This window comes from Enoplosus armatus, chromosome 11, assembly GCF_043641665.1.
Source record: "Enoplosus armatus isolate fEnoArm2 chromosome 11, fEnoArm2.hap1, whole genome shotgun sequence".
In the NCBI taxonomy this organism is placed as follows: Eukaryota; Metazoa; Chordata; class Actinopteri; order Centrarchiformes; family Enoplosidae; genus Enoplosus; species Enoplosus armatus.
In genome coordinates this window covers 9,350,350-9,378,278 of record NC_092190.1, presented here as the reverse complement: position 1 = coordinate 9,378,278, position 27,929 = coordinate 9,350,350, and the positions used below count along the sequence as shown (strand labels likewise).

Genomic DNA, 27,929 nt, shown 5'->3' with positions numbered 1-27,929 from the left:
TTAGAACAGCAAGATCATCCTGAGTTTGTGTTTCAGGACTAGTGGAGTATTTGAGTGTGACTGACAATACTCAGGGAGTGAGGGAAACATTTTTTGTTTGGGCTGGTGTTGATCTATAGCTCCGTCATCTCTGTCGAGAACAGAGAGCAACTGGCCATTAGTGATGACATTCTTGATCATCACGGGCTTTACTGAGGCGGTAGTGACAGTGCAATGCCCCAGCTTGCCCAAAGGTGGCAGCATTGAGTAACAGACAAGGATTTGGCAGCATCTACACCAGTGGCCAGGGGACTGGTTCTCCCCAGATGTGATGATTTGTCCGCATTTGTCCGAGCGTTTTCTGATTGTGTTCAAAGCTGCTGAACAACACAATCACTTTGACAGCCAGAGCTGAGAACAGATGTCTTCACACACTCCACTGTTGTTCTTTACACAGTAGTATTGACATTCTCACAAATGAATTAAGAGCACAAGAGTGACGGAAAGATGCAGAAAGAAAGTGAGAAATTGACCGATGGGAAGCAAAATAAAGTACATTAGGAAGAGCGGGGACAGAGAGGTGGCGTTCCTCAGACAAGCTCAGACGAGCAACTCTAGTGGGCTCTAATGACTTCACTGCTGGTTGCTAGGTGCCAGAGGCCCTGCGTAAGCAGTCTAGGAGATTTTGGTCCCTCTGGGGACATGATTCATGTGCCTGCTTCCAGAAGAGTCAGCCAGCTATCCTCTTTATATGTATCTGCAAGAGGAGCAGAGCATTACATGTGTTATTGGATAAAAACAGGGACGCAATAGGCATCTGGAGCAAGTGGTATTTATCATGAGTTTGGACAGGAGATTAACAGGTGTGGTGTGTGACTGGCTTACTTCACTGAGGATCGCCCACACAGCTGAGTCTTTGAGGACTGAAAGCCGAAGTGCCAGGACAGGATTGAAGGAAGGATCTACAGCTCCTTCTGCCACACCCTTCTCAAACTGACCTTTGTTTGTTAAGCACACACAAAAGAACATGTGAAGTACTATATTAAATCATATTTGTAGGGAATGTGCACTGCCAATAACTCAGTGCCCAAATAAGAAAAATAAAAGCTGTGAAACATAACGTGGCAACATTAACTGACTCACTGGAAGAACATGGACTTTATTCAATCATCATGTTTCACACGAGGCCCTCAACAGGTTTTTTCTCTTTTTTTCCATATAACAAAAAGCTAAATTAGAAAAAATGTCAGCAAACGAATAAAGAGTAAATGGCTACAGGAGGAGCAGAAAACTTCAGAAGAGAATTAGAAGTGATAAAAAGAGAAAAAGGCTGTGACTGAGAATTTTCACACACTTTTTTTTACGCTATCACTGTAGGCACCATCAGTGTGAGTGTGTAATCTGATCACGATGTTTCAGTGTGTTTGTATGCACTCACACACATATAGCACTGGGAGACCGTCAAATCCACTTACCGATCCTGTAAAAGCGGTCTTCAGTTCGCTTGTACTTCTCTTTGGTCTGCAGTCCAGGTTCCTAACATGTGAACGCAGTCAAAGATGAAAATGTTAATGATTTCTCATTTGAGCAGCACTTGAACAGATGCTAGCATCTGTGCCTACACAGGAAGTGTGAATCACAATGTCAGAATGTATCACCTCTGGCAGAGCGAACGGTTCTGTCACGCTCACATTCCTGTCAATAATCAATATGCTACGTCCCTAAGAGCAACCACTCAATGTAATCTAATCAAAAGCGTTTGCACATCACACCACAGAAGGGTGACAGACTGCGTGCGTGCGCGTGTGTGTGTGTGTGGGGGAATGTTTCTCTACCGAGACAGGCAGTATTTCCACTGTGGTGTTCTCGATCTTGTCCCCTGGGTGCTCCTGGTTACCACTGCGAAACAGGAACCTGCCAACCAAAGCAAGCATTCATTTTAATACTTCTATCCACAGATAAGCAGTCTTGCACTTTTCCCCTGGGTCGCAGCCACACAGATACACACAGTCCATCAAGTGACTTGTGGATATTAGGTTAGTTAGGTAAGTTAGGTCCATGAAATGAAAGAATGGGTATGCACAAGAATATACACCCCTTGTGTCATCAGGTCTCAACTGTCAGTGGGATATAATTGATCAAAAAGCTTATGCTTCTTAGATCTCATATTCAGGCCAGAGCTACAGGTTTTGAACTTCAAAATTTTTGAGCAATCTCAGTAGATTTCAGAGCAACTGCAGGATGATTTGAATTCACAAAGCATGGGCACAGTGTGGAATATGAGCTTCACTTGTGGCTTTGGGGTTCAAGGCTGGCAAAATTCAAAGCAGAAGTAAACAATGCTCCTTTTTACTTTATCTGAAACAAGGTTGCTTTCACTTAAGTTAGTGGGTGCCACTGTATTAACTTGTATTAAATGTTTAATAGCCAGAGGCAGAGGCAGTGACAGATCATAAAGAATGCTGTATCTCTTGACCAACTGCTGATGAGATGTTGTATAATCGGCACGGAAAAAGAGCCTGAGCCAGTGTAATTGGTGTCATTGAAAAGCAGACAAAACACTTCAGACAGTGGAACACTAAATGGCCCTTTTCCCACTCACTGCCACTTACTTGCCGAGTGACTGACAGTCACACACTTGTCTCGATCTCCCAACATCATCTTTACAAGAGCAGTGGATACATTCATCACTACAAAATGAGTCTCCACATGACCAAATGTTAAAATCCTTTTCAGGTCTGCTCTGATTCAAGCTGTCAGTCTCGCTATCAGCTCTCTTTATATTCACCGTCTTGCTCCCTCTCTACCTCGGCTCCACAGAGAGTAGGAGGCTGGCCTGAGAATGCTTATTTTAGAGCACTCTCATTAGCTCACCCCGATCCCCCGAGACAGACAGACAGACAAACACACACACACACACACACACACACACACACACACACACACACACACACACACACACACAGAAACTAAACCTGAAAGGCAGCAGGAAGATACATACGCCTGTATCTGCAAATGTTATGGTCACATCATTAACAGTCAACGCCTTTCATACGTACCTCTCTATGCTAACAGGTCTGTCAAATTTGAAGAGGACGTAGTCTCCTGCAGTAGGAGTGATGGCCCAGAAGAAATCCTCTCCTAGGTACGTCTTCTCGAGTGTGTGACCCTGATACACCTGTGTGACACAATACACATGTTTTTGTACCACCTTGATCACTAATTTTGATGTTTGGGGGTGTTGCATTAAAGTAATTTCATAGTTGTTTGTATGAACCAGATTATATATAACTTCAATGTAAAGATCCTGAAACCCTGGCATGATACCTTCACTGAAGTGGAAACCTCAGCTGGGGGGTTGACATGCATCTTGTGGAGCAGTGGCTTCAGGAAGTCCTTGTCCTACAGAAACAGACAGAGGGGAAGCCAACATTTCAACGCAGGAAGAAGCCTCTACTGTTATATTAAATAAATTACTGTGAGGGGGTGAGACTCACTGTGAGTTTTTGGATCTTTCCAGCGAGAGAAGAATGGAGTCCCACATGTTGAAACAGGGAGGGTCTGAACCGTACACGTAGGCTGGACTTCTGCCGCTCGCAGTGTTTCTTTAAAAAAAGAGAAAAGAGGAAGAATGAGGAGACTCATTCCCCGTACATTGACCCTCATATCTCTACAGTAATCACAGTGCATACCGCATCTTTCTCAGGATTACAGACTTTGACCCAGAGAATGTGGTCCAGCAGCCAGTCGATGGGCTTCTCCTTGTAGAACATGAAGATGAACTCAACAATGAGGTTTAGGTCTGGAGCCTGGAACATTTTTCCTATAGTGACAGAAAGAGAGAGAAGCATTCAGCATCATTAAGCATTATTTGCAACAAGATGATTAAACCATTAATCTGAACAAAAGCAAAACAGGAAAAAACTGTTTCACTGGGACTAAAAATATACCCATTCCTCATTTACATATTGTAGGACATATTGCTTTCCCCTGCCAAATCATATTACTATACAATGACTCAATTTCAACACCAATCAATTTAATTTACATTTTTTTCTCAACTGGCTGCTCCGGATCCATCCACGGTGGATTTGACTGTTATATAAAAACCCTACAAGTCTGACACTATGTGAGTGTCTTGCCAAGTGGATTTTAAAATCCTGAGTTAAGAGAATGAGTTAATACCCATTTTAGAGAGACAATTAAGCCAAGAATGTCTTTGCAATCAGCTGACTATGCAGATTTTGCTTCATTTGACAGACCCCTGGTGGATGCAGAGTCTTGATCACATGCCTAATGGATCGTACCAATGAAGCCAAGCTGAGAGAACTCCAGGATCATCCAGTCCTCTGACGAGAGCTGAAGGGCAAAGTTCTTCATAGTGGAAAAGTAGTTGGGCTTGGCCACAATGTCATCCTCCAGCTGGAGGAACAGAGGAACAGAAAGAACAAAATGTAGGAAGGAAGAAACCACTCTACGAGTTGGGGTTTATTGTTGATGGAAAGAGTGAGAAGCAGGAGGGCGACTCAAGTTCACACAAGAACAACACTCTGAACTGAGCTAACAAACACTTCTGCGTCACTACACTAAACTAGAGTAGCAGTAGATGTTGGACAGGCAATACCTCTTCCCTCCAGGTGAGAGCAGAGAATGGAAATGACACACCGCATGCATAAGACAGAAAGATGAGAGATTAACAACACAATGAAACTAAACCGTGCACTGCTGGTGTTAGCACTTCAAATCTGCTAAGAGTAAACATTTATATAAACATTCCCAAATTGGACGCCTAGTTTAGCCAAGAAACAGATAAGTGCTGTGGAAGTTTAAGAGGATTAGGCTAAGAATAAATGAAACTGGCTCCGGTCTGAAAAAACAACACTGGCTCTGACGAACAACTGCAACAACACACATTTGCTTTAAGTTGTGGCCATGTTTTAATTTGGTATGACATGCTCCAAACTAAAAGCAACCCAGTGTTAGCCTAGAAACAGGCTTTCACGCTGGAACATTTATTTGTTTATTTATTTATTCTTATGTATTTATAGGACATACCTGGACATAATAAACTCCTTTGCTCACAGCATACATCATGAGGAAGGAATAGTCCAGATTCTGCTTGGTTCTCCATCTAAACAAAGCAGAAATCAACACACATAATAAAACTATACACACACACACGAAAAGTGAATCCATCTTTCTGTATTTTTAAAGGACGCTCAGGGAAATTTTACCTGTGGAACACACAGCCTCACAGGTAAAACTGTGCAACTGTGCTTCCAGGTATACTGAATGTGACAACAGCTGACTCTATTTGAATTATTTATAAACCAGTGCTGTCACACTTGTTGGACCTGAATGATCTGCCCTTGTTGCAGTCTGATTCATGGCTGTTCACCAAGGGAAACAGGTGTTCCACAGGGCAGGTGGCACACACACACAAGAATACACAAACTTGTAACACTCAGCACCATAAATATGTGGGTGTGGATGCACGATCCACTTAAACTCAGCCAGGTGGTTGAGTGTTGCTGCAGCTTCAACAGTGAGGGAATGTAATATGACATTCACTTGGATCCACGCACACACACCCACAAAACAAGTGTCTAAAATATAACACTTTTACACCATGGCCCGTGTTGAACAAGATACTAACTGTTCAGATTGCCATCAGAAGCATCTGTGCTCACAAACACCCACGTACAAACATCACACAACACATAGCCCTCTGGACCTATAGGCTATTATCCGAGGACAAGCTGTAAGTAGCTGGCACAAACTGCACCATAAACAGATTTCTAATGAGTCCAGTTGTTAGCGGACTACAAAGAGAAGATAAGTACAGAGGATAATACGAGGGAGCACTACAGAGAGATAGAGATAGAGGGTGCTGCTGGTGATGACCTTGATCTGACTTTGAGAAATGCCTGTGGAATACCAAGTACCTCAGCAGCCTACCTAAAAGCTCTCACTCGCTCCCTCCCTCCCTCCCACCTTCCCCCTGACTCATCCTTCTACTTTTTCTGCAATCCTCATCACAGCTTTCCCATTTCATTTTTCTTGGGGCTGGTTTCTCCATGATTTACATAATGATACATAATGATAATGATCACATTTTTCATAATCAAATGTCAGAGCACTGAACACACAGATAACACAGATGTCATTGCCTATGTGAACTGCTTACCTGACTCTCTCTCTGGAGTCTCCAAATGTCTCTTTGAGGTTGGTGAGCTCTGGGTAATATGTGGCTGGTGGGGAGATCACCTCCAGCAAGCCTGAACTCAGCTCTATAGAAAACCTGAAGAAAGAAGGTCATTGGTGAAGTCGACAGTGTGACACACATACACACACACTTTTTCTCTGGGTTAACAGCCTCTTTTCACTCCTTCACAATATTTCCACCTTTTTATGCGTCTGTCAGGAGGCAGAGAAGTATACTCACTCTTTCTCCAAGCCAGCAACCACGCTGTGAACATAGTCCACGTCAGTCTGAAGAGGTCAAACGAGGAAGACATGTTAGACACACAGACTCTTTCGCAACATTTTTGAGTTTAGTGTGCAGAAGCATCAAGCAATGACTCATAATGTATGAATGTGAGATCTCACCTCCCCAACAAAGACAATAATGACACAGTCAAGTTTCTCCTCTGGTGACAGCTTGTCTATTAGGGAACGCAGCGTCTCTGACAGGTAAGATTTCACCTTCCGCTTTACCGTGGGGATCCCCATCACCATGGTAACTGAGAAGAAGAAGAAGAAGAAGATGAAGAAGATGAAGAAGATGACGAAGAAGAAGAAGAAAATGACGAAGAAGAAGAAGAAGAAGTGTGAGGTGAGAACAGAAAGTGTCTAAGGTTGCGGGGGTGGCAATTTAATCAATCAAATAATCTTTGCTGTTCGACAACGACAGATTACATCGTCTAAATCCACAAGAACAGAAATCCATGCCCAGAATGACAGATGGCAGTGGGAGGGATGACTGATGGAGGTAGTTTGTAATGCATCTGCACTACCATGCTGCATGTTATTAAAGAAATGTCTCTTCAAACGACAATCTTACACAATGTAAGTAATTTATTCCAAAACATACAACATTTGAATTTAAAACTTGATTAGAGAGTCACTGAACACTCAACATCAAGAAGAAACAATGTTTGGACTTAAGACAGAAGTAACAAATATTTATCATAGCTGGCATTTACTCAACATCATTCTTTCTCCAGAGATCAGCAAGTGTAGATCAATTAATTTATGAGCTTTTCCTACCCACTAAAACAAACAAAGCCATGCAACAGCAGTGAGAAAGAAAAACTAGAGAGCAGAACTGAGTTTCAGAGAGGGGCTGAAATGTTATTACTGATGAATCTGTCATTTCTTTCCAATCAATTTATTGAAAATGAATCTATAGAATATCAAAAGGTTACCAGACCCCCTACAAATATTTTCAACCTGCTTGTTTTGTCTGACTAATGGTCCAAAATCCCAACAATATGACGCTGTTATAAAAACAGAGAAAACAGCAAATCCTAGAGTTTGAGAAGCTGAAAATAGCTGAAGTTTTTATCTTGATACAAACGATTAATCAACCTTAATTGTCATCAACTAATTTTGTCAATCAACTAAGCGATTAATCATGTCAGCAACACCCGCTGATCGCAAACATGAAGCTGATAATCATCTCTGAGCTAACAAAGGTTACAAGTAGGAGCAGATATTACAGTCAGCTGAGGACAGGCTGATGGAGTGAGACAACAGTAAGACATGGAAGAGAGGAAAAGACAGTGGCTATTGTCATCTCTTTATTGCTCCTATTGTGTGAGGCTTGGAGTGATTGTGGCTAAACAGACGGCCTCTTCTTTAGTATGGAGAGGGTCCCTTAACAGTACACCAGACTGAAAGAAAAACCTGTTACGGACATAAAACCAGTTCATTTTATTTGCGAGGATACAAGGATCACTTTCACTAGAGAAAGAGAGAGCGAGGGAATGAGAGAGCGGAGAGGATACAGCAAGCCCACACTGGTGTGACAGCAAATACGAGGATGAACAAGTTATCAGGCCGGTTATCTGACACTGAATCAGTGTTTTCCTCATGCTAAAAGGAAATAAGTCAAGACAGCAGCATTCCCAGGGAAAAGTAAAACAAGTTAAAGTGTTGTCTTAATGGAAGTTACAAACAACTTGTCCTATAAAGCCAGTAAGGATTGTGAAGTACATGTACCCAGGCTAATGCATGCACGTGTTTGCATGTGTGTGTTCAGTTTAAAAAGGGGAAGCATGCTAACGGAGCTGATGTGGGGGCACAGGGGGCCCCAACAAAGGCACAAAACAAACTTGAGGTGCAGAATGAGTGAGCAGCACAGTGGACTTGAGAAAGGGTGCAATCCTACAGAGTGATCTGTGCAGCGTGGAGAATCTGTCCCAGTTTTGCTTTGTGTTTCTCACACTGAGCTCCGTGTCGTATAGCGACACCCACCACCACCAAGAAAGTAGGTCGAGGATGAAAAGAGAATGTGGGAGGAAGGAAAAGAGACAGAGAGTGACAGAATAAGGGAGGGTGGCAGACAGTGAATGAGTGATAATGCAGGCAAGTGCAGCGTGAGCAGGACCGACTCCAAGACTGCCCCTCCCCACGTCCCTTGATCAGCCTGCCCGCTTCACGCTGACATCCTTTCATCTCCTTCAGGAAAAGCAAAACAATCTAGATTTCTGTCCGCTTCTCTGTCACATCAGTGAAAAGGACTGATTTGGCATGCCATGTACATAAAAGGAGCTGGTGTTCGGCTGTGTTTGTAATGTCCAGCAAAATGACGCTTGATCTTTGGCTTAAACGTAGCATGTAAATGTTTTTATTTGACTGACGAGGGACCACAGCTATACATTATTTAGGGCTAAGGGTAATGAAGGAACAGACATCATTGGATCATTGCTTAGAGTGTGAATAATCACGCAAGCATGTGTGTTCGAGCAAATACTCACACTCACTTTTACTTGAGGACTCATCAGTATGTTTTAGGTTTAAGTCAATTATGTGATTTTTCAAATGTTATTAAGAACAAGTACATGTTAATAAAAAGAACCACACATTTTTAAATATATTTCTTATACTTAGAGAGAATATATGTTATTTATCATATTGCTTTTGGAATAAAAAAAAATCATGAATTAAATAATATATAAGTATAGTGAAATAAAATACAAATACGATGAAGGGAAACAAACAAATGTGGTCATAGTGGCGTTTGCATATGGCTGTCCATCTGCTCTGTTCTCAACAACAGGGTGGGGAGTTTGTTTTAGTTTTGTTTGAAGCTGGGAGCTTTTATGTCCTGGTTCTTTTGTTTGTATCTATACTGTAACATATGTTTGTTTTTGATATTACATGAACTAATTAAAAAAAGAATCAAAATCTTGTTCGGCAAAATTCAAGAAAATCACAACTTTGGGGTAATTCAGGCAACAGGTCTCATTGTTATTATCATTTTTACAACTGCTTCTGTATCAAAGTAAATACTAACAGTGTTTTCCTCAGGAAGAGAAGTGTTGCTGCCAGGGATGAGAGGCATCCTAAGTTGTCTGGGGGCAATATATTAATGACAAAAACTGAACCTTCTATAAGATTTTTAAGCTTTCAAGGTCTGACAAAGCCTAAGACACTATGTATGTGTGCGTGCGTGCGTGCGTGCATGTGGGTGCGCGCCCAAGTGAGTCATACCCCTTTTAAACCAAGACCACCTATTAAAAATCCTTCCCATCTCTCACACTCTAAATTTATAGCATCTTGTTACTTAAGTGGTTCGTTCAATACTTTTTATCTATAATACAAGGGGCCTGGTAAAAAAAAAAAAAGTCTTATCATCAACAACCAGTCAGAGCCATCATAAATCCTACTACCTGTTATATACAGTGCATCCGGAAAGTATTCACAGCGCTTCACTTTTTCCACATTTTGTTATGTTGCAGCCTTATACCAAAATGGATTAAATTCATTTTTTTCCTCAAAATTCTACACACAACACCCCATAATGACAACGTGAAAAAAGTTTTTTTGAGATTTTTGCAAATTTATTAAAAATAAAAAACCTGAGAAATCACATGTACATAAGTATTCACAGCCTTTGCTCAATACTTTGTTGATGCACCTTTGGCAGCAATTACAGCCTCAAGTCTTTTTGAATATGATGCCACAAGCTTGGCACACCTATCTTTGGGCAGTTTCACCCATTCCTCTTTGCAGCACCTCTCAAGCTCCATCAGGTTGGATGGGAAGCGTCGGTGCACAGTCATTTTCAGATCTCTCCAGAGATGTTCAATCGGATTCAAGTCTGGGCTCTGGCTGGGCCACTCAAGGACATTCACAGAGTTGTCCTGAAGCCACTCCTTTGATATCTTGGCTGTGTGCTTAGGGTCGTTGTCCTGTTGAAAGATAAACCGTCGCCCCAGTCTGAGGTCAAGAGCGCTCTGGAGCAGGTTTTCATCCAGGATGTCTCTGTACTTTGCTGCATTCATCTTTCCCTCTATCCTGACTAGTCTCCCAGTTCCTGCCGCTGAAAAACATCCCCACAGCATGATGCTGCCACCACCATGCTTCACTGTAGGGATGGTATTGGCCTGGTGATGAGCGGTGCCTGGTTTCCTCCAAACGTGACGCCTGGCATTCACACCAAAGAGTTCAATCTTTGTCTCATCAGACCAGAGAATTTTGTTTCTCATGGTCTGAGAGTCCTTCAGGTGCCTTTTGGCAAACTCCAGGCAGGCTGCTATGTGCCTTTTACTAAGGAGTGGCTTCCGTCTGGCCACTCTACCATACAGGCCTGATTGGTGGATTGCTGCAGAGATGGTTGTCCTTCTGGAAGGTTCTCCTCTCTCCACAGAGGAACTCTGGAGCTCTGACAGAGTGACCATCGGGTTCTTGGTCACCTCCCTGACTAAGGCCCTTCTCCCCCGATTACTCAGTTTAGATGGCCGGCCAGCTCTAGGAAGAGTCCTGGTGGTTCCGAACTTCTTCCACTTACGGATGATGGAGGCCACTGTGCTCATTGGGACCTTCAAAGCAGCAGAAATTTTTCTGTAACCTTCCCCAGATTTGTGCCTCGAGACAATCCTGTCTCTGAGGTCTACAGACAATTCCTTTGACTTCATGCTTGGTTTGTGCTCTGACATGCACTGTCAACTGTGGGACCTTATATAGACAGGTGTGTGCCTTTCCAAATCATGTCCAATCAACTGAATTTACCACAGGTGGACTCCAATTAAGCTGCAGAAACATCTCAAGGATGATCAGTGGAAACAGGATGCACCTGAGCTCAATTTTGAGCTTCATGGCAAAGGCTGTGAATACTTATGTACATGTGATTTCTTAGTTTTTTATTTTTAATAAATTTGCAAAAATTTCAAAAAAACTTTTTTCACATTGTCATTATGGGGTGTTGTGTGTAGAATTATGAGGAAAAAAATTAATTTAATTCATTTTGGAATAAGGGTGTAACATAACAAAATGTGGAAAAAGTGACGCGCCGTGAATACTTTCCGGATGCACTGTAGGTTGCATTATCCAACCAGCAATGTATGGCTTTATAGACCTTTGCAGAAACAGTAATTATACTCCTTGTTGTTTTGGTTCTGTTCATGTGCAATTTAATACTTCACAATACTGTTTCACCAATTAAATGAAGAAATTCAAAATATTCAGAGGTGCAAGCTGCCCAGCCTGTAGGTGTAGGGTGAATATAGAGGTCACACATGTATGTGACACACTGTCTGAAAAGCATCCCAAAACGCCCACATCTTAGGCATGGGAAAACAACGAACCTGATCATTATATTCCAATGTCGGCAACATGTGGGCATCAGGTCTGATCATCACCCTAGGTGCAGGCATATCAGGTGAAACGTCGTGCAAAGCTCAGCTGGTATAACATGAGTTACTGCTTGCAGCTGGAAAACAGAGCCATGTCCTATTTTTTTCCCTCAGTGTTGCATTACAGCGTTGCAGCCAACCAATCAGGGCCCACACTGAAACAAAATAAGAGTGTCGTTTTTGAGATTCAAGAGAAAACGGTGGTGGTTGAAGGCTTTGGCTCATGTTTGGTGCTTCAGCCAAAATGTCTGCCCATAGGGTGAAGTTTGATATACAATATTCTACCACAGGTCAGACAAGTCCTTGGTGTATTAGGGGATTATCAATATGCTTAATAGCAATTAGCACTCTGGTTGAATTCCTTGCACTACCCTGGCACACTTGCACATTTGTACTTGGTATGAATTTTCATTTCCCTGAACTGATGTGATTTATTGTTTATGTTGTATTCTGTCATTATGTGAACCCTCGCTGCATAACAAATTTCAAAGAAATATAATACAGGTTCGCCAGCAAAGAAACAAGCAACAAAATATGCAAAAATTAGGTTTATATTAATATCAATTGTTAATTCTGATGTTCATGCCTCTTTCACACAGAGGCAAAAACCAGTGTTGCATCATACCGAATACAATTGGCAGTGCAATTAGCAGCAGTGAGTGGGAAGTCGGTGAGGGATCATATTCTTGTCACTGCACTGGCGATTGCTACTGGTTAGTCGGCCCCCCTGCAGGGAGAGCAGTGGGATCTGGTGGAGACTGTGTGAACCTTTACGCGTGTTCAGCCCTTGCAGTGAGGTTCTTTGCAATTGGAAGAAAAGAAGCAGCTGGCACCGCATGTATTAGAGCAGACACATGACTGACTTCACTCTCCTCGGGCCAACAAGAGAGTCAGCATCGACAAAGTACAAGGAATTCAAAATTGGGAAGAAAATGGGGGGGGGTAAAAGAGATCTTCAACTGTAGCTTCTAGCAAGTTTAATAGCTGGACAGTGTTTGGCAATAATCTGACTGTGTGTAAAAGGGCAAAAGTTGGCAAGCATGGAACAAGCAAGGCTGTATTTACAATAATGCTCTTTTGTTGGTTTCTGTCTGAAAGAGGCTTCAGTGAGGCCCGACTCCAACCATTTCAGTATCAGAGGTTCTCTGAACGGTTTCTTCCCATAATTCTTGTTCAATTTAAAGTGGGATGATGTCCTAATTTGGACAGCTATTAATATCCCAATGTCAGATATGCTTAGACGAGCAGAGAAACAAGGGGTGAAGTAAAAAAGACACAGGGGTAGGCCAAGAAAAACAGTAAAGTAACGATAGGATAGAAAAAAGGGAGGTTAAAGGCATTACTGGGGCATGTAAACTTCTCTGAGGCAGTCGTGTGACCCACCACCACAGAGATCACCTCCCAGTAGCAATAGTTGCAGCATTGTTGTGCATTCTACTGAACACAACTGATAGTGTTTTAGGGTGGGAAGCTGTCAAGAAGAAGGCAGTAGGCAGAGACAAACTCTGCATTATCAGTGGCTAGGCATTCTCTCCAAGAGTTCTAAGAGAAAGTCAAAAACAGTCTTAAAGTCTTGTCTGGAGGCAACAGATACCTGCCCACCTGTCGTGAAACCAGACAGACTGGCAGTGACTCACAGGTGGCAATGAGGCCTTGTATTTTTTCTTGGTTCCTGAGGGAATACCTTGTACTCATTGATCAAACAGACTATGGGGGCCAGGGACAAGAAACCCCTGTTTGTTCCCGACTTGTCCCTCCTTCCTTTCCTCTAATTCGTCTAGGGCCTCTGTTCTTCCCCTCCGTCACTGTCATTAGGAGTCTGGAAACATCATCTGAGCTGTTCAGCCCCTAAACTTGTGCCCTAAATTCACTCCACCTATCACATTTGCAATGCCAGATAAGTAATCGTCTAAGAGAGAACTTGATATAGTAGAGGTCATGCTGTATTGCTGCTGCTTGTAGGGTGAAAGAGGAATAATCCATATGAAAGGGGAAGCTAATGACAGACAGCAGCTTTGACAGAACATGTCAGAGTCTTCAGTTTATGTTCCCAATGTAAACTTTCTTTGTATTGCATTTTTCAAAAAGTGTACCTCTCAGTTTCAATAAAGGGAAGAAGAAAGTTCAACAGAAAAGCACTTGACCACATAAAGTTCAAGTAGATGTCAGATAGAAAAAGGAAAAGGAAAGGAAGAGGGAAATCCCTGTTTGATAAAGCTAAGAGGTAGGATATATAACTTGTAAAGTGAACAGGGAATTATACTGCACATACACCGCAACATACGCTACACTTGCAAGGCTCAGTCCAGAGGGGATACTTGTTGTGAACTAGGCATCAACTGAAAACTTGTTGAGACTTGATTCTCTCCCTGGTGTTATGAGGATCTCTGGAGGTTTTACTGTGTTTGTGTAGGACCAGCGTGCATACTCTGGAGAAAAATAGCCTCATTAATCAGGGAAGTTACTGTCGTACGGAATTTGCAGCCTGCACATTCACTTCTCACCTCCTGTGCGGCCGAGCCCAACTTGCACAGCAGGTTGCAGGCTGCCCTCATTGTTGAGCAGATGAGGCAGGTGGTGGTAGATATTTGGCACCTGGAGAGGTTTCCTATTAGTCAGCTCCTTCAGTAGTTTCTGTGTCTCATCTGAAAGCAGGCACAGAGAAACACGTTAAATGGGATCCTCCTCTCAGCTTCACCAAATGATGACAGGAGTGAAATTATGCCGACTTTTAAAGCACCACCTGTTAACACTGAAGTGCTGTGGTAGAACAGAGATGCTAGAACTACTGAATCATTGAATATAATATTCAACTATACACCGACTTACTCACAGTAGAAAAGCTTTCATCATTCCAAATATATGAATACTCACTGGCTACAGGGCCCTGTCTATGCTATGACTTATACCATACTACATGGTGTACAGGTTTATACTGTATTTCCCTTTTGCAGGACTCTTGATGTTTTGTACTTGTCCGCTGCAGCCAATAATAAGACAAAATCATATAATCAAATTCAATTTTCATTTTCCATTTGTGTTTACATGATGCATGACAATAATAACAATAACAGCCATAACTGAAATTCAAATACAATAAAATGGATGGTTAATGTTCAATTTCAAAAGCACAACACTGCCATTTTGATAATGAAACTGAACATGAAATGTACTATTTCATTTTTAAATAGGCAGACAATGTGCAACATAAGCTTAAAAACTAAACTAGACTTATTAACCAGATTTGTAAAGGTTTATTTGAATTAGGAGCTGTGTTAAGCAGTGAAATGGTCTTGTGGTTGGTGTGTTCCAGCCAACTGGATTCTATAACCAGAACCCAGTGGTTTTGAGGGTTGACTGACAGAGATTTAACAACAGAAACCTGTGAGAATCCTGCCAGTCTGAAAATGACCATGGAAAAAACTTGTTTGATTTCACTTTCATTAGAAATTAGCTAGCTCTTGGAAAGGTACTGCCCCTGAGCATTTTCTTTGAACTAATAAGAATGGGAGCCTTCTTTAGAACGCTGTGTTAAAATGTCTAGAAATCTTAACGCCTTTGTTACATCTAGGAGCCCTGCATGTTTGTGATTTTAACCTATGCAACAGGTGATACAGAGCCAATGCATGCCATTAGATGAAAATTAGAATATTCCAGAATTCACAGACAGCACTACGACATCTGTTGTCCACAAATGACTGAAAAACGTCTTTACTTAACAGTGTAGAAGCTCAGTGGGAGCTAATGAATCTTCGTATGTGTCACCTACCTGAGAAGTTTGTGAGGGCATCTTTGCTGCTGTTCGTCTCAGCGATGGCGCGCCTGAACTGCTCGAGAATGTTGTTGAGTTCAGACGAGCGCTGCAGCGTCCTGTGCTCCGCCACACGAAGGCGCTCTTTCAAGGCATGGAACTCCCGCTGGTAAGCTATCAGCTTCTCTATAAAGGAAAAAAGAGGATGCAAAGCAGGACGTATTAGCTGGTGACAACAGGCACTGTGTGAAGTTCCAGGAATTGAAAAAAAATGTTTTTCCCTATTCGGATCCACACCAAAAACTCAGTTGTCACTTGGACATTGGCCTAAATATCCCTAATAACCTCATAAGGGATACAGTTTTCTTAATTCTGAGATCTGTAGAGTACTTCCAGACAAGCTGCTGAGGGAAGGGAGAGAGTGACTTTTTCAATTTCCTGCCCAGGATTTCTAAGATTGGACAAGGACTGACAGCACTGTTGCAAACCTGCTATTCAAATCAGACCCACAAGATGACATTGTCAATAATGACACAGCACTCTGGAGCAGCCATTTACTGGCAATACTTGCTGCATGTTTTCACTGGAAATACTTTTGAGGTTTAGTGGCCGCCATGTGAAGAAACCTGTCTGTGGTGAGCTCTTATCAGGAAACGTAAGTTTAGCAGTTGGTGTAGGAGGCTGTGAAATTCTATGAAAAGGGGAGTAGCTATGGTCTGTTGTTCTGTGACTGAGATCATAGATGTATCAAATAAACTGGGCACGCACAGTGAGTCAGTCTTCCTGCTTATCTTATTTCAGTTGTTTTGGTGTTAAATTCTGTTTCTTTTCTATTTTAGTATTTTTTGTTTTGTCTTTTACCTGACTGTTTTATTGCTTTGGTTTTGTATAAGTTGTGGGAATGGATGATGATGAATCAGAATCATCTTTATTGGCCTAGTATGTGTACAGATACAAGGAATTTGATTCTCAATGTACTTTCACAGAATAGAAATACAGCTAAAAACAAGGACAACAAAGCTGAACAAAGGTAAGAGAAAGCAAAAGCAAAGAAAGCACATGTGGCATTCATTGACATCCCTAAAAAGCAAGTGTTAATGTACAGACTTGATTTGGTTCCAAAATGCATGAGGTTACAGGGAGAGCACAAAGAACATCTCAGGTGTGCGTGTGTGTATGTGTGTATGTGTGTATGTGTGTATGTGTGTGTGTGTGTGTGTGTATGCGTGTGTGTGTGTGTGTGTTAGGTGAGGTTATGGGTTTGGCCAGTCTCTGATCTCCCTCTGTGGGGATATTTATTGTGCCCTTTCGGAGAGCCCTTCACTACAACAAAACCCAGACTCCCTTTATCTTCCCTTCTCCATCACTCTCTCTCTCTGGCTGAGCTATTGTCTGTCCACTCGGCCCTGACTCCTCTTCCTCACAGAACCATGTTGTTCCTCCTGAATGTTGATCTCTAAGACACACAGACAGATGCTGTCATTTGGCCCAAACCTCATGAAAAAGGGCAGCTTCAAACTAAAAACAGACTTTCATCTTCACATCAGTCCTTTGTAGGACTCCAGGCCCGTTGAGGTGAAACCACACCTGTAATCCCACTGTGCAAAGAAACAAAGGCACATAGAGCACCACAGAAACAGAAACAATAAGTAGATAGGGTTTCTATTTCGCTAAACGTTACCCATGCACTGATGTATTAGGTGGTGAAACTATAATAACACCTTCTCTTTTGAGAATGTGAGCAGTGTCGATGCCCAAACCTTGAGCAGTGTTTACACAAGTCTCCTGACATTTCAGTTGAAATGTCACTCTTGATATACTTTCATTACTGTAAAACCACGTTTGACCTTGACTTCACATAAGAACATTGCTTGATCTGAAAAAAACCCCCAGAGAACCTTATTGTTCTAATTATTATCATTTTTAACAAATCAAGTGGTTTCAACATAACTTTCAAGTAATAGGGTGAACGGTGAACCCACTCTACTGGTATACAGCCACTGGATGACTGAATGGGTAAACAAAATGCATTAAACAATTAGACCTACATGAGGTCTGGAGTACATCCATACAATCTCATTATTCTTCTCTTCACTCTCTAGAACCAGGAGTAGTGGGGGAAGGGCTAAGTGGCAATGCTCTGCCTCCGAGCTCAACAACCTCTCCTCTCCTTCCTCCTGTTTGCATCCAACCTCTTTTCTTAACCCTCATCCCTTCCTCCTAATATCATACAATTTTTCACATTTCAATGTTTTTTAGAGTCCCATATTTGTCTAGCTATCCACACTATCTGCACTTCCATCCTGGTATACACTTTTGTCTTTTCCCTCCTCCTTCCTCTCCTGGTTTCCTTGTACCAATCGCCCCTCCTCTCCGATGATATTTTGCCTTGACAGGTCATCGTTTATTCATTTGCTCAGTTTATGCGATTTATTAATGAGATACATGGGAGGAATGGGGAGTTGGATATATGCTGAACGCTCAACAACTAGCCTTTAAAATGAACAGACTCAAGGCCTCACACTCACTCACAGACAAGCGCGCACACACTTCTGGCCAAAAATATGCTGTTCCTTATAAAATCTTTCATTCAGCAAATTTGAAGTTACTATGTTCATTGTCATCTACCAAAAGTTTAGTTTTGGGTATTGATGCTACAATCGATTAAATAAGCTTATTGGACGTCCTTTAATTTGCCATTCAGAAAAAAAAACGGAGGCAAATGAATAAACGTTGACATGGGCATATATGACGAAAAATATTTCAATCCTATTTAGCAAGTAGCTTGCATGTAATGACTGCATCTGTTTCAAGCTGACGTTTCAACATATTCAAGAGGAACATAGGTGTTAAGAACATCAAATGTAAAAGTGTTCATGAACTGACTGTTGGATGTATCACAAATGTATGGGATCCAACATCAGAAGAGTTACATTAAACATCTAGTTCATCCTTTGAAAACTCAAAGCTCTCCTTTGTAAACAATGTTTAAAGGCACTTATTGAGTCATAGTCACAACATGACAGTTGCACTTGTTGTGACACTGTGCTTACTCACTTTGACCTCAGTAATTGTATCTAAAGACGGGATGTCAGGAAGAGAGAGAGAGCTGACAGACAGACATAGATCTTCAAACTACCGAACTTCATAGTTAAAGAGAGGACAAGGATGATCTTAGTGCTGGGAAATACTTTACAGAAAGTGTTAAGTCAGTCCGTTAGCTCATCAAAAGCCCTCTCAGTGATCTTGTCCTTGACCTCACTCTCCCTTGCTGATGCATGCTGCTGACTGCCAGTTCATGAGTGCTGATAAGGGACTTGTGCAGTTTATGTTTGCATGAGTGAGAGAGTTGCAGCACATAATATGAAGATGTCCTTGTTGAAGCAATGTTTCACTTTTCCAACACATTTTCACTTTGAAATACACAACTGCCTGAATTAACAATCAAATTACAAATGATGTCTGAACAAATAACCAGGAAATCCATACACACAGTAGGCTATATGCTGGCCAACGAGCAGCGCTGAAAAAAACTTAACAGTCTGTCAACTAAATTTGCTGACCCCTGGTCTACTGTACTCAAAACATTTAGTTTCTAGATGGAAAAAGAAATCAAACCTCACCTATATATTTCGAAGGAGTTTGTTCTTACAACATAATCACTGTTAACTACCTGTTTTGAGAAAAAAGTGGTGGTGAATTCTCCTTCGAATACAAGTCAGTAAGTACAGATGATTCAACACCAGCTGTTCGGAGGAAATTGTGTTTAAAACGGTCAGTTAACCCAAGTTACAACACACACAAAAACTAACACTATGAAAAAAAACCCCACTCTAGCCATGGATTTGGTTTTATATGCTGAGGTTTGGAGATATCCCTCTTTGAGATTTCTGCTGCCATCCTGACACAAGGGAAATAAATAACATTTTTGTTTGTGGTGCTCACTGAAAACTGACATTTGAAGAATTCTACAACAATGTGCCTTTACAAAAAATAGACCACAATTTTCACTGAAAAATTATAACTACTTTCTACAGAAACAACAGTCCCCTTGAAAATATTTTCATTGTGATTATCATGAACTGATTTGAGCTGAACTATCCTAATACACCGTTTCTGGTAAGACGAAATGTTGAGTTTTTCCAAATCAGATTTTTCAAACATAAATTCCATTCATCCTGAAGTCTCCAGGGCACACAACTCCCCGTAAAATGTCAATATGTCGTTTTTAACACTCATGCTGGGAGGAGGATTTTGTTACCTTTGAACAGAGCCAGGCTAGCTATTCACCCGTTTCCAGTCCTGGAGCGAAGCTAAGTTAGCCAGCTGCTGGCGGCAGCTTCATATTTACTGTGCAGACATGAGAGTGGTATCAATCCTCTCATCTAACTCTCAACAAGAAAGCACATCTCCCAGAATATTGAACTTTTCCTTTAACCTATGGAGTTTTCCTGTAGTGCCCAGACTTCAGTAACACAAAACCTGGCAAGGACTGGATAAAATAGTTAAAGAAAAGCAAACCATTACCACCATGTACCACAGGCCTTGCATTTGTAAGGCTGGTGAAGGTACCACTGTGCACATGGCAACATTCACTTTGATTTTCTATTTATACAAAGTCAGTTACTAGATGTTCAGCTAAAATCATGTGAAGCATGTTAACTCAAACTCTTTGTCATTCCTCCTTTTAATGAACCCTTTTTAAACTGTGAATCAGGCACTTTGCCAGAAGTCCCATTTATCAAAATGATTTTCCCCTCTAATTTCAATCTCAGCAGAGTGTCTCTGAAAGCCAATTTACCTCAAAAGCACTTCAGCTTTTATTCACATTACACTGTAAAATCTGCAACCTTAACAAATTTAACAGTCCTTAAACTCATTGAGTCATTTAATAGCCCTTGTTTTGTGCCATTTCTTACGGAATTGCAGCTACAGATTCCACTTGCCAGACATAGGAATAAGAAGCATGCAAAACATGTCCACATGCATTATGCGTGTATGAACACCCTCAAGTGGTGCACCTGCTAGCCATGTGGTTCTACACTGCAGCTGCTATGTGCAAAACAAGGTATTTAACAAAGCTGTTATCTCATAAGTAGGACAGATGGTGCAAAACATAAACTTGAGATTAATAGGATAAAACAGGAATAGTTATAAGATGTTGGTTTTGCTCTCAAATAGGGGGCAGATCTAAAAGTTCACAGATGCTCCAACATTGATCTAACATGTCTGTTTAAATCCATAAGTCATACGAAAACTCAGAAGATACTTCTTTTTGACCATATGAAGAATCATACTGTACTGTGACACCTCATATCCATTGGGCAGAAAAGATCAGATCCATGTGTTACTCTTAAGTGATACACATTTAACTTGTTTGGTTAAACAGTCTCATTAGATATAAATCATGCAACACTTATCTTCACACAGAAAAAAAAAAAAAATCAAGCACACCCCCAACACAGATAAATAATACTGCACACGCACAGAGTAGTAGTAGTATTGATTTTTTTTTTTTGGTGGTATTCCCCTGAAGAGAAGTGCAGGTCGATCCATGAGTAGGCGAGTGATACTCCCTGAACGGCTCCATGTAGTTTGCAGAAAGAGACACTTCTTGTCACTTCTTGACTTGGGGTTGAGAAGAAGAAGAAGCCAGTCTTCCATTTGCCCCCTTGGCAACTTTCCCAATTTTGCCTCCTCACCATGGGCGCATTGTTTCAACTGACCTCCACCCACTCTTCTTCCTCTCCTGTGCTGTAAGTCACGATAAGCTCCTGCAGCCCGTTGTCTCTCTTTGTGGCAGGGCATGCTGTCTGAAAGCACTATGCTGAGCGCGTGGCCCCGCTCTGCTTACCTTCACTCCTCTGGCTCCACTTGGCTCCTGTAAGGCTACGATCAGCCAGGGCTATCGCTCTTTTTTTGGAAACTCCACTTTCAGGGATGTCACCAATCAATTGCTTAATGATATCCAACGAGATCCAGAGTCCACTACAAAAACTAATTTCAGAACTGAAACGATTAGTTGATTTAACAATTAGTTAAATGACATAATCAGCAACTATTTTGATAATCATCAGTAATTTTTTAAAGCAAAAACATCAAACATTTTCTGTTTCAACCTTCTCAAAAGTGAGGATTTGATGCTTTTCTTTGTCAATATAATAGCAAACTGAATATCTTGGAGTTTTGCACAGTTGGTTAGAAAAAGATGAGCAATCGGTAAATGTTGCCTTAGGCTCTGTGAAATTACAATGAGAATTTTACACTACAGTCTGTCATTTTATAAGCAAAACAATTAATAAATTAATCGAGAAAATAGTCAACACAGTTGGAGCCTTCAATACTTTCTGTCAAAATTTACCAAAACCTTAATATATTTGTCTTCTTTCTTGGTGACAGTGCATTACATTGATGTGGCTGTCTGAAATGATTTCAGAGCATAGACTGTATATAAAGATGGACGACTGTACAAAAATGAAGCTGTTGCCATCTTGCGCTGGTGATGTCATTTGGAGCCAGAGCCAGCGCAGTAGCGATTGGGGGTGGAGCCGTGAGCACACCACAGTCAATCACAGCTGTCATTCATAACGTCTCACCCTTTTTTACAGCAGCTCTAAAAAACTGGGGGACATTTGCCCATAAACTAAAATCTAAAGCCCCAGAGTACACTTTCCAAATCTGCGTGGCCACGAGGATTTGCATGATAAAAATGTCGTCATCTCCCCATGTCAGTGAGGTTATGCGTGGGCTGCTGTCTGCACTGCTGTGTACAGCACAGAGTTTATGAATTCCTTTGAAGTATAGCTGGTTCTCGTTTTTGGAAAATGACAAAGACCTTGAGCACAGCCATCATGATGCTAGTAGGTATGCATCACCACTAGGGATTAACTGATCATTAACCCTTAACTGACAAGATTTAAATGTACTATTTAGATTGGACGAATGTCTGTGACCCATTAAAAACACCTTTTTTTCCCATAAGGGTGCAATAGCAGCACAAACAACAACAGAACATGAGGATTCTCACATTGCTGAGACCGCTATACAGAACATTTAGTAGGCATAACAGCCTAGATCTCCCATGTAGAAAAATATTTTATAACTTATTAAAATAAATAGCCTAGCAAACAGGAGCCAGACTTTTGTAATATGCTAATTACTGATCAAAAACAGCCGACAGGTTAACAAAACGGAAACTTGTAGTCGCATTTTTCAGGCCTCTAATAGTCCTGAAATAAAATAAACAGGCCAGGCCTACCTCAGTCCTGACTCTTGGACAGCTTGTCTACGGGTTTTTATTCAGAAATAGCAACATGTTAACACCCAACAACCACCATCTCTCCTCCCTCACACTGGAGGAGAAATTGTGTGCCATCAGGGAATTCTGTCCAGAAGCAGAGAAGGAACCTGAATGAATGAATAGCAGTGTGGGATACAGGAAGGGAGCTGAAGCACGAGGAGGGAAACAACGATGAATGTCAACGGCTGAAGACGCCTGTTCCTGTTTAGACAGAGTAAGGCTGTTGGTATGCGTGTGTGACTAAGTAGGGCACAAAACACAGAAAAAATAACTAATCCTACTGTCCCACTGCTTTGTCAGCACTCTCATCCTTTCTCTCCATCATACTGCCCACCTCAGGCTCTTCTCATCCTCTCTCTTTTAAGATTTGGCCTTTATACTCTCTTCTTCCTTCCAGGCCACTTAGGATTTGTCTGGCAGACTGCCCTACCTCACAGTGAGTGCACACAAGCTAAATGTATACACACACATATAACCTGACACTACAAATGAGAAAACACAATGTACAAGCCATATTCTCTCCCATTCCAACTAATAAACTATATATCTGGCCTACCACCCTCCTCATCTGCCGGCTCATTTACCCCCTTCAGTACAATCCCTTGTGCTATTTTTGGCCCATTGTGTTTGTAGAAATGTGATGATGGAAAACGATTCCTTAAAAAAAAAAAACACAGAGGAAGGGGAGTGCATGGGTTCAAGGAAGGCAAGGAGGAAGTTGCATTTGCAAAAGCGAAGAGTGTACAGTGCTTGGTAACTGTTAAATCTCAGCAAATCTGCTGAAACCATAAGCACCTTAGAGCTGTCTCAGACCATGGCAGGGAATCACAGAGAAAGTATTAATATGGTGCTCACAACTATAGCATTATCAAAATACAAACTCATAATTACTCTAACACGATAACTGGAAAACACACATGACATGCCATTCGATTAATTACTCAAGATATTTATAGCACACACCACTGTGAGTTATGTGAAAAGTCGCTTCGTTAAGTTGAAAGGGAACAACCACAACACCAGAGCACAGTTTAGGTTTGCTTTAAAAGTTCTTCATACCAGCTCTAAACTTACCACTGTAATGAACTGCAAAACAAACTGAAGTCAGGGACACTCAAAGTCATCCTTACTGATATTTTAATATTTGTGACTGTTTTAGTGTGCGTGTGATGACTGCTTTGTGTGACTGACTCGTCTTGTTGTGATACTGTACAAACATAATAAGTAAAAGACATCTTCATTGCCATGAGACTTACTGAATAAAACAAGCTAAGTACGTAACTAACTATGCCTGAAGCAGAAATAAAACACATTTTGTGTGTCAGTGCTAATTTCTTCACCTAAGGTTGACAACAAACAAGGTCACTAATGCATGCTTGCTTTGCCACCAGTGTACTTTTCCGTCAGGAGGCTGCTCTTGTACATTGTGTAGTCTTTATCAAGCTTGTGAGAGGTGATATTGAGACTGTACTTCTCTAATCTGCTTTTCCCTGCTACCCACTCATCTGTTTTAATTGTGCACCACAAGTAGGCTACATTTACACTCTACTATTATTAATATGGTAAACGCAAATACGAGAAGACATCAAGAAGAAAAGCTCTGCTAATTATCGGAGATGTAACCACAGAGATACCAGAGAGCAGTCTCTCACTAGGGGGTGGGGCAGACTCTGACAGGGAAGTACACATTCTGGAGAGTCATTCAACATGGAGTGTTTGGACAGCTGACTGCCACAGTTCTCATTCACAGCAGTCAAGTGACCAAGAACAAGACAGGCTGTCGGAAGCGAAGGGTTAGGCAAAAGAATAAAAGTAAAAACTTTACCTAAGATTACCTCTCTGCCCCAGTAGCCCCCCAAACAAAACCACCAACTGTGTCTTAAAGACTACAAAAATTGTATCATACAACACAGCCATGAGCCTGTTTCCTGTGTACAACTACTATAACAGGTTTTGAAATTGTTCGGAATGTCTCAATGCCTGAGGCCAAGTACCATCTGAAATACCTATGCTGGGCAGCATCAAGAGAGGGAATCTATCATCGTAGGGAGAAATGATATGGAACATCAAAGAGGCTCATGTGTATGAAAAAAGAAAGAAAGAAAGAAAGAAAGAAAGAAAAGAAAAGAAAGAAAAGCTGTATTAAAACAAAATGTGGGAAGCCAGTGCAATACAAGGTAAAGTACATGAATAAAGCTTGTGATGTTACTGATGCAGGTAAAGCCTGCACTTGAAATCAATACACTAATCAGAGTTTTATGTACCCTGGGATTAATATACTGAAATATAAACTGAAAATATAATTGATACTCTTATAAATAATCATTTTCAGGCATCTTGAAGTGACAAAACCATTTCCTGCAAGAATTCAAGTGTGCATGGGAGTATGTCGCATTTTATTTGGTACCTTCGAAAGATGCATTTGGTGTCTAGATCCAACTGCACCTCTTTCGTTTGTCCTCCTCCCTCAGCTAGGATACTTAGTGTTATGTTTGATCTTTGTCACAAAAAGAAACCCCAGCGTTGTGCACAAAGAATGCAACTTTTCAGCAAAGAATGAGAGCTATTTGTGTCAGTGGCCTTCACATAAACTAATGCTGCCCAGAGTTTATGGTATAAATCAATACTCTTGCTTTCACTACAAGGCCAAAAAGAGATCTTCATTACTGCTCGCACCCTGTTTACCCCCAGAACATGAACATTTGACACATTTTGTGGTCCAAACTGAAATGAACCTTTGATTCAAACAAATAGGCTTGCTGTTTGCAATACTATGCCGCTCATAGACAAAACATAGACAAAACAAATACACAAAACATAAACAAACATCTTTGACAATACATAGGCAGCATGTAGGAAAGAAATGCTGCAAATAAGCAAAATACAATCAAATTAAGGAGCACATTCTCAAATTGGTCAACACCTACGTGGCATAAAGTCCAACTCTACATCACACTACTCTAAAAATGATGAATATGTTGACCACTTGTCTATGGTGTTCGAAAATTTTGCAAATGTTTATTTTAGTTTTTAGTTTGGAGATAGTGTCTATATGCCTGCCATTGTTTGCCCTTTGCCACTGCTAGTCTTTTAGCATCCCTTGTAAATTCCTATTGTGCTGTTGGTTCTGTTGTTGTGTATGACTTGCAGACTGTATTTGCAGCATATTTCTTTATGCTGCACATGCGTGGTCAGATTGGAAAATGTGCTGTTTAAAAATTGTATCATACAACACAGCCATGAGCCTGTTTCCTGTGCACAACAGGCTTTGAAGATGTTCAGAACGTCTCAATGTCTGAGGCCAAGTACTCTCTAAAATACCCACGCTGAGCAGCATCAAGAGAGGCCATCTATCGACGTAGGGAGAAATGATATGGGACGTCAAAAGTGACCACATATAGGCAGCATGCAAAGCACAATGTTTTCTTTAGTAATTTTTTTAGTTTAGTTGCAGTGCGTTGAGCTCTCTCGGCCACCGTACAGGCAAGCTCATTGGCCTTTTTCAATTAAGTTATTTTGACATGTCACAGAAGGAAAAGCACAAACATTTTAATAAAATTGATGGTGGCTGATTTCAATTTTTTTTGCTTCAGTTTCAGGGTCCTGGTATTCTGCATACTGACCCACTGTCACACTTGAATAGAACTGAGCCATCATTAATGTTATTAGTAATACATGTGCTTATCCTTCTATGATAAGTCAAAATGTCTGCTGTAAAAATGGCCTATTGACCATCCTTGAGAATTCAGGTTGCTTAGGTGTTAGGAGGAAAACATCTTCTAAATCCTGATATACAGTGCAATTTAAGGTCAAACTGTTTTCTCCTTCATGATCAGTGGATCAAACGTGTTTCACTGCATGTTTTAATGCTTCAAATGTTTTACATTTGAACGTATGCCAATATCATCAACTGTAGAGACAAGTGTGAGGTAGGCCTTCAGATAAAAGGGTGTTTGTTTCCAACTTACAGAAAACTACTAGCCAATGTTATCATGCTCGTATCTTGTAACAATTGTGTGAAATTCAACAGAAGGGGTCTGCTCTCAATATCCCTGTTCTGACTACAGACCTACTGGATTGTATCAACAAGTGTAGCAGACACAACAAAGGTCACAGTCACTTAACCTTTGCTTATCACCCCCGCACTTTCATCAACCCATGGACCAGTCTCAGGCCTGCTCCAGTAGTGGTACTCACTGGACTCCATTGAAAGGAAAATATTTCATCAAGCTGATAAGCCCCACAGTAATCACAACATGAACCCTTGGCTTGGAATGTATCTAAAGGCTGCAATTATTTACACTCTGCTGATAATAAGTCACTAAGGCCCACACAACCCTCCCCACATGGATTGGGTTCACCATGGCAAGTAAGCACTCGGCCCTTGCCCAGATGTTTGACAGGACATATAAAATATGGTCCAGATGAAAGATGTCTTCATGTCTTTGCAGGAAGGGAAATGGCATTGAATGGTTTTAGATCATCAAGAAGCCTGGTGCTTTAAATTCATACTAAATGATTCCTAGCTGATTGAGGTTGGATGGAAACAGAGCAGTGTGGAGATGAGAAATGAGCTGTGAGGGCTGACTACAGATCTGCCATGCTGTCAAACTGTGAAAACGCATTCATCAGTAGTAATACTTCAAAAACAAAAACACACGAACGAGTTTAGAAAGGCTAATTATTACAATAGGAGTCCCTTGTTTAATGTACGATGCACCACGACGATGTAAGGAATGACAGGTTGCCTGTTAATATCAATCTACTGGATAGAAACAGGATGGGGTCCCAAGTGAACGGCAACACCTGCCGTCCTACGACATGCCGCTTGACCCATGTCAGCTTGATGTCTGCTAGCTTGCCAAGCAGGCCCTCCAACAGTCGCTTCTTCTAAAAGCCAGTCGCATCTTATATTGGTATGATGACAAAAAATGTCCAACCTACCTTTGCCATTCTGCCACGCTGTGTACCAGGACAGGCTGAGGAAAGAGGTGAAGAAAATAATCGCAGTGGCCACAGTTCCATTTCTGAACCTCAT

General features: G+C 41.3%; 1 protein-coding gene across 1 annotated transcript; it reads right to left on the bottom strand.

Annotated features, from left to right (window-relative positions):
* Positions 1 to 636: 636 nt before the first annotated feature.
* mgat4a (alpha-1,3-mannosyl-glycoprotein 4-beta-N-acetylglucosaminyltransferase A) lies at positions 637 to 27,929 on the bottom strand. Its single transcript, XM_070914728.1, has 16 exons — positions 27,836 to 27,929; positions 15,610 to 15,777; positions 14,345 to 14,485; positions 6,589 to 6,722; positions 6,425 to 6,471; positions 6,167 to 6,280; positions 5,035 to 5,110; positions 4,287 to 4,401; positions 3,672 to 3,802; positions 3,477 to 3,584; positions 3,307 to 3,381; positions 3,039 to 3,157; positions 1,815 to 1,893; positions 1,455 to 1,515; positions 865 to 977; positions 637 to 736 (listed from the first exon to the last, which is right to left on the bottom strand). The coding sequence occupies exons 1-16, from the start codon at positions 27,927 to 27,929 to the stop codon at positions 710 to 712; spliced, it is 1,602 nt and encodes a 533-aa protein (XP_070770829.1). The 3' UTR covers positions 637 to 709.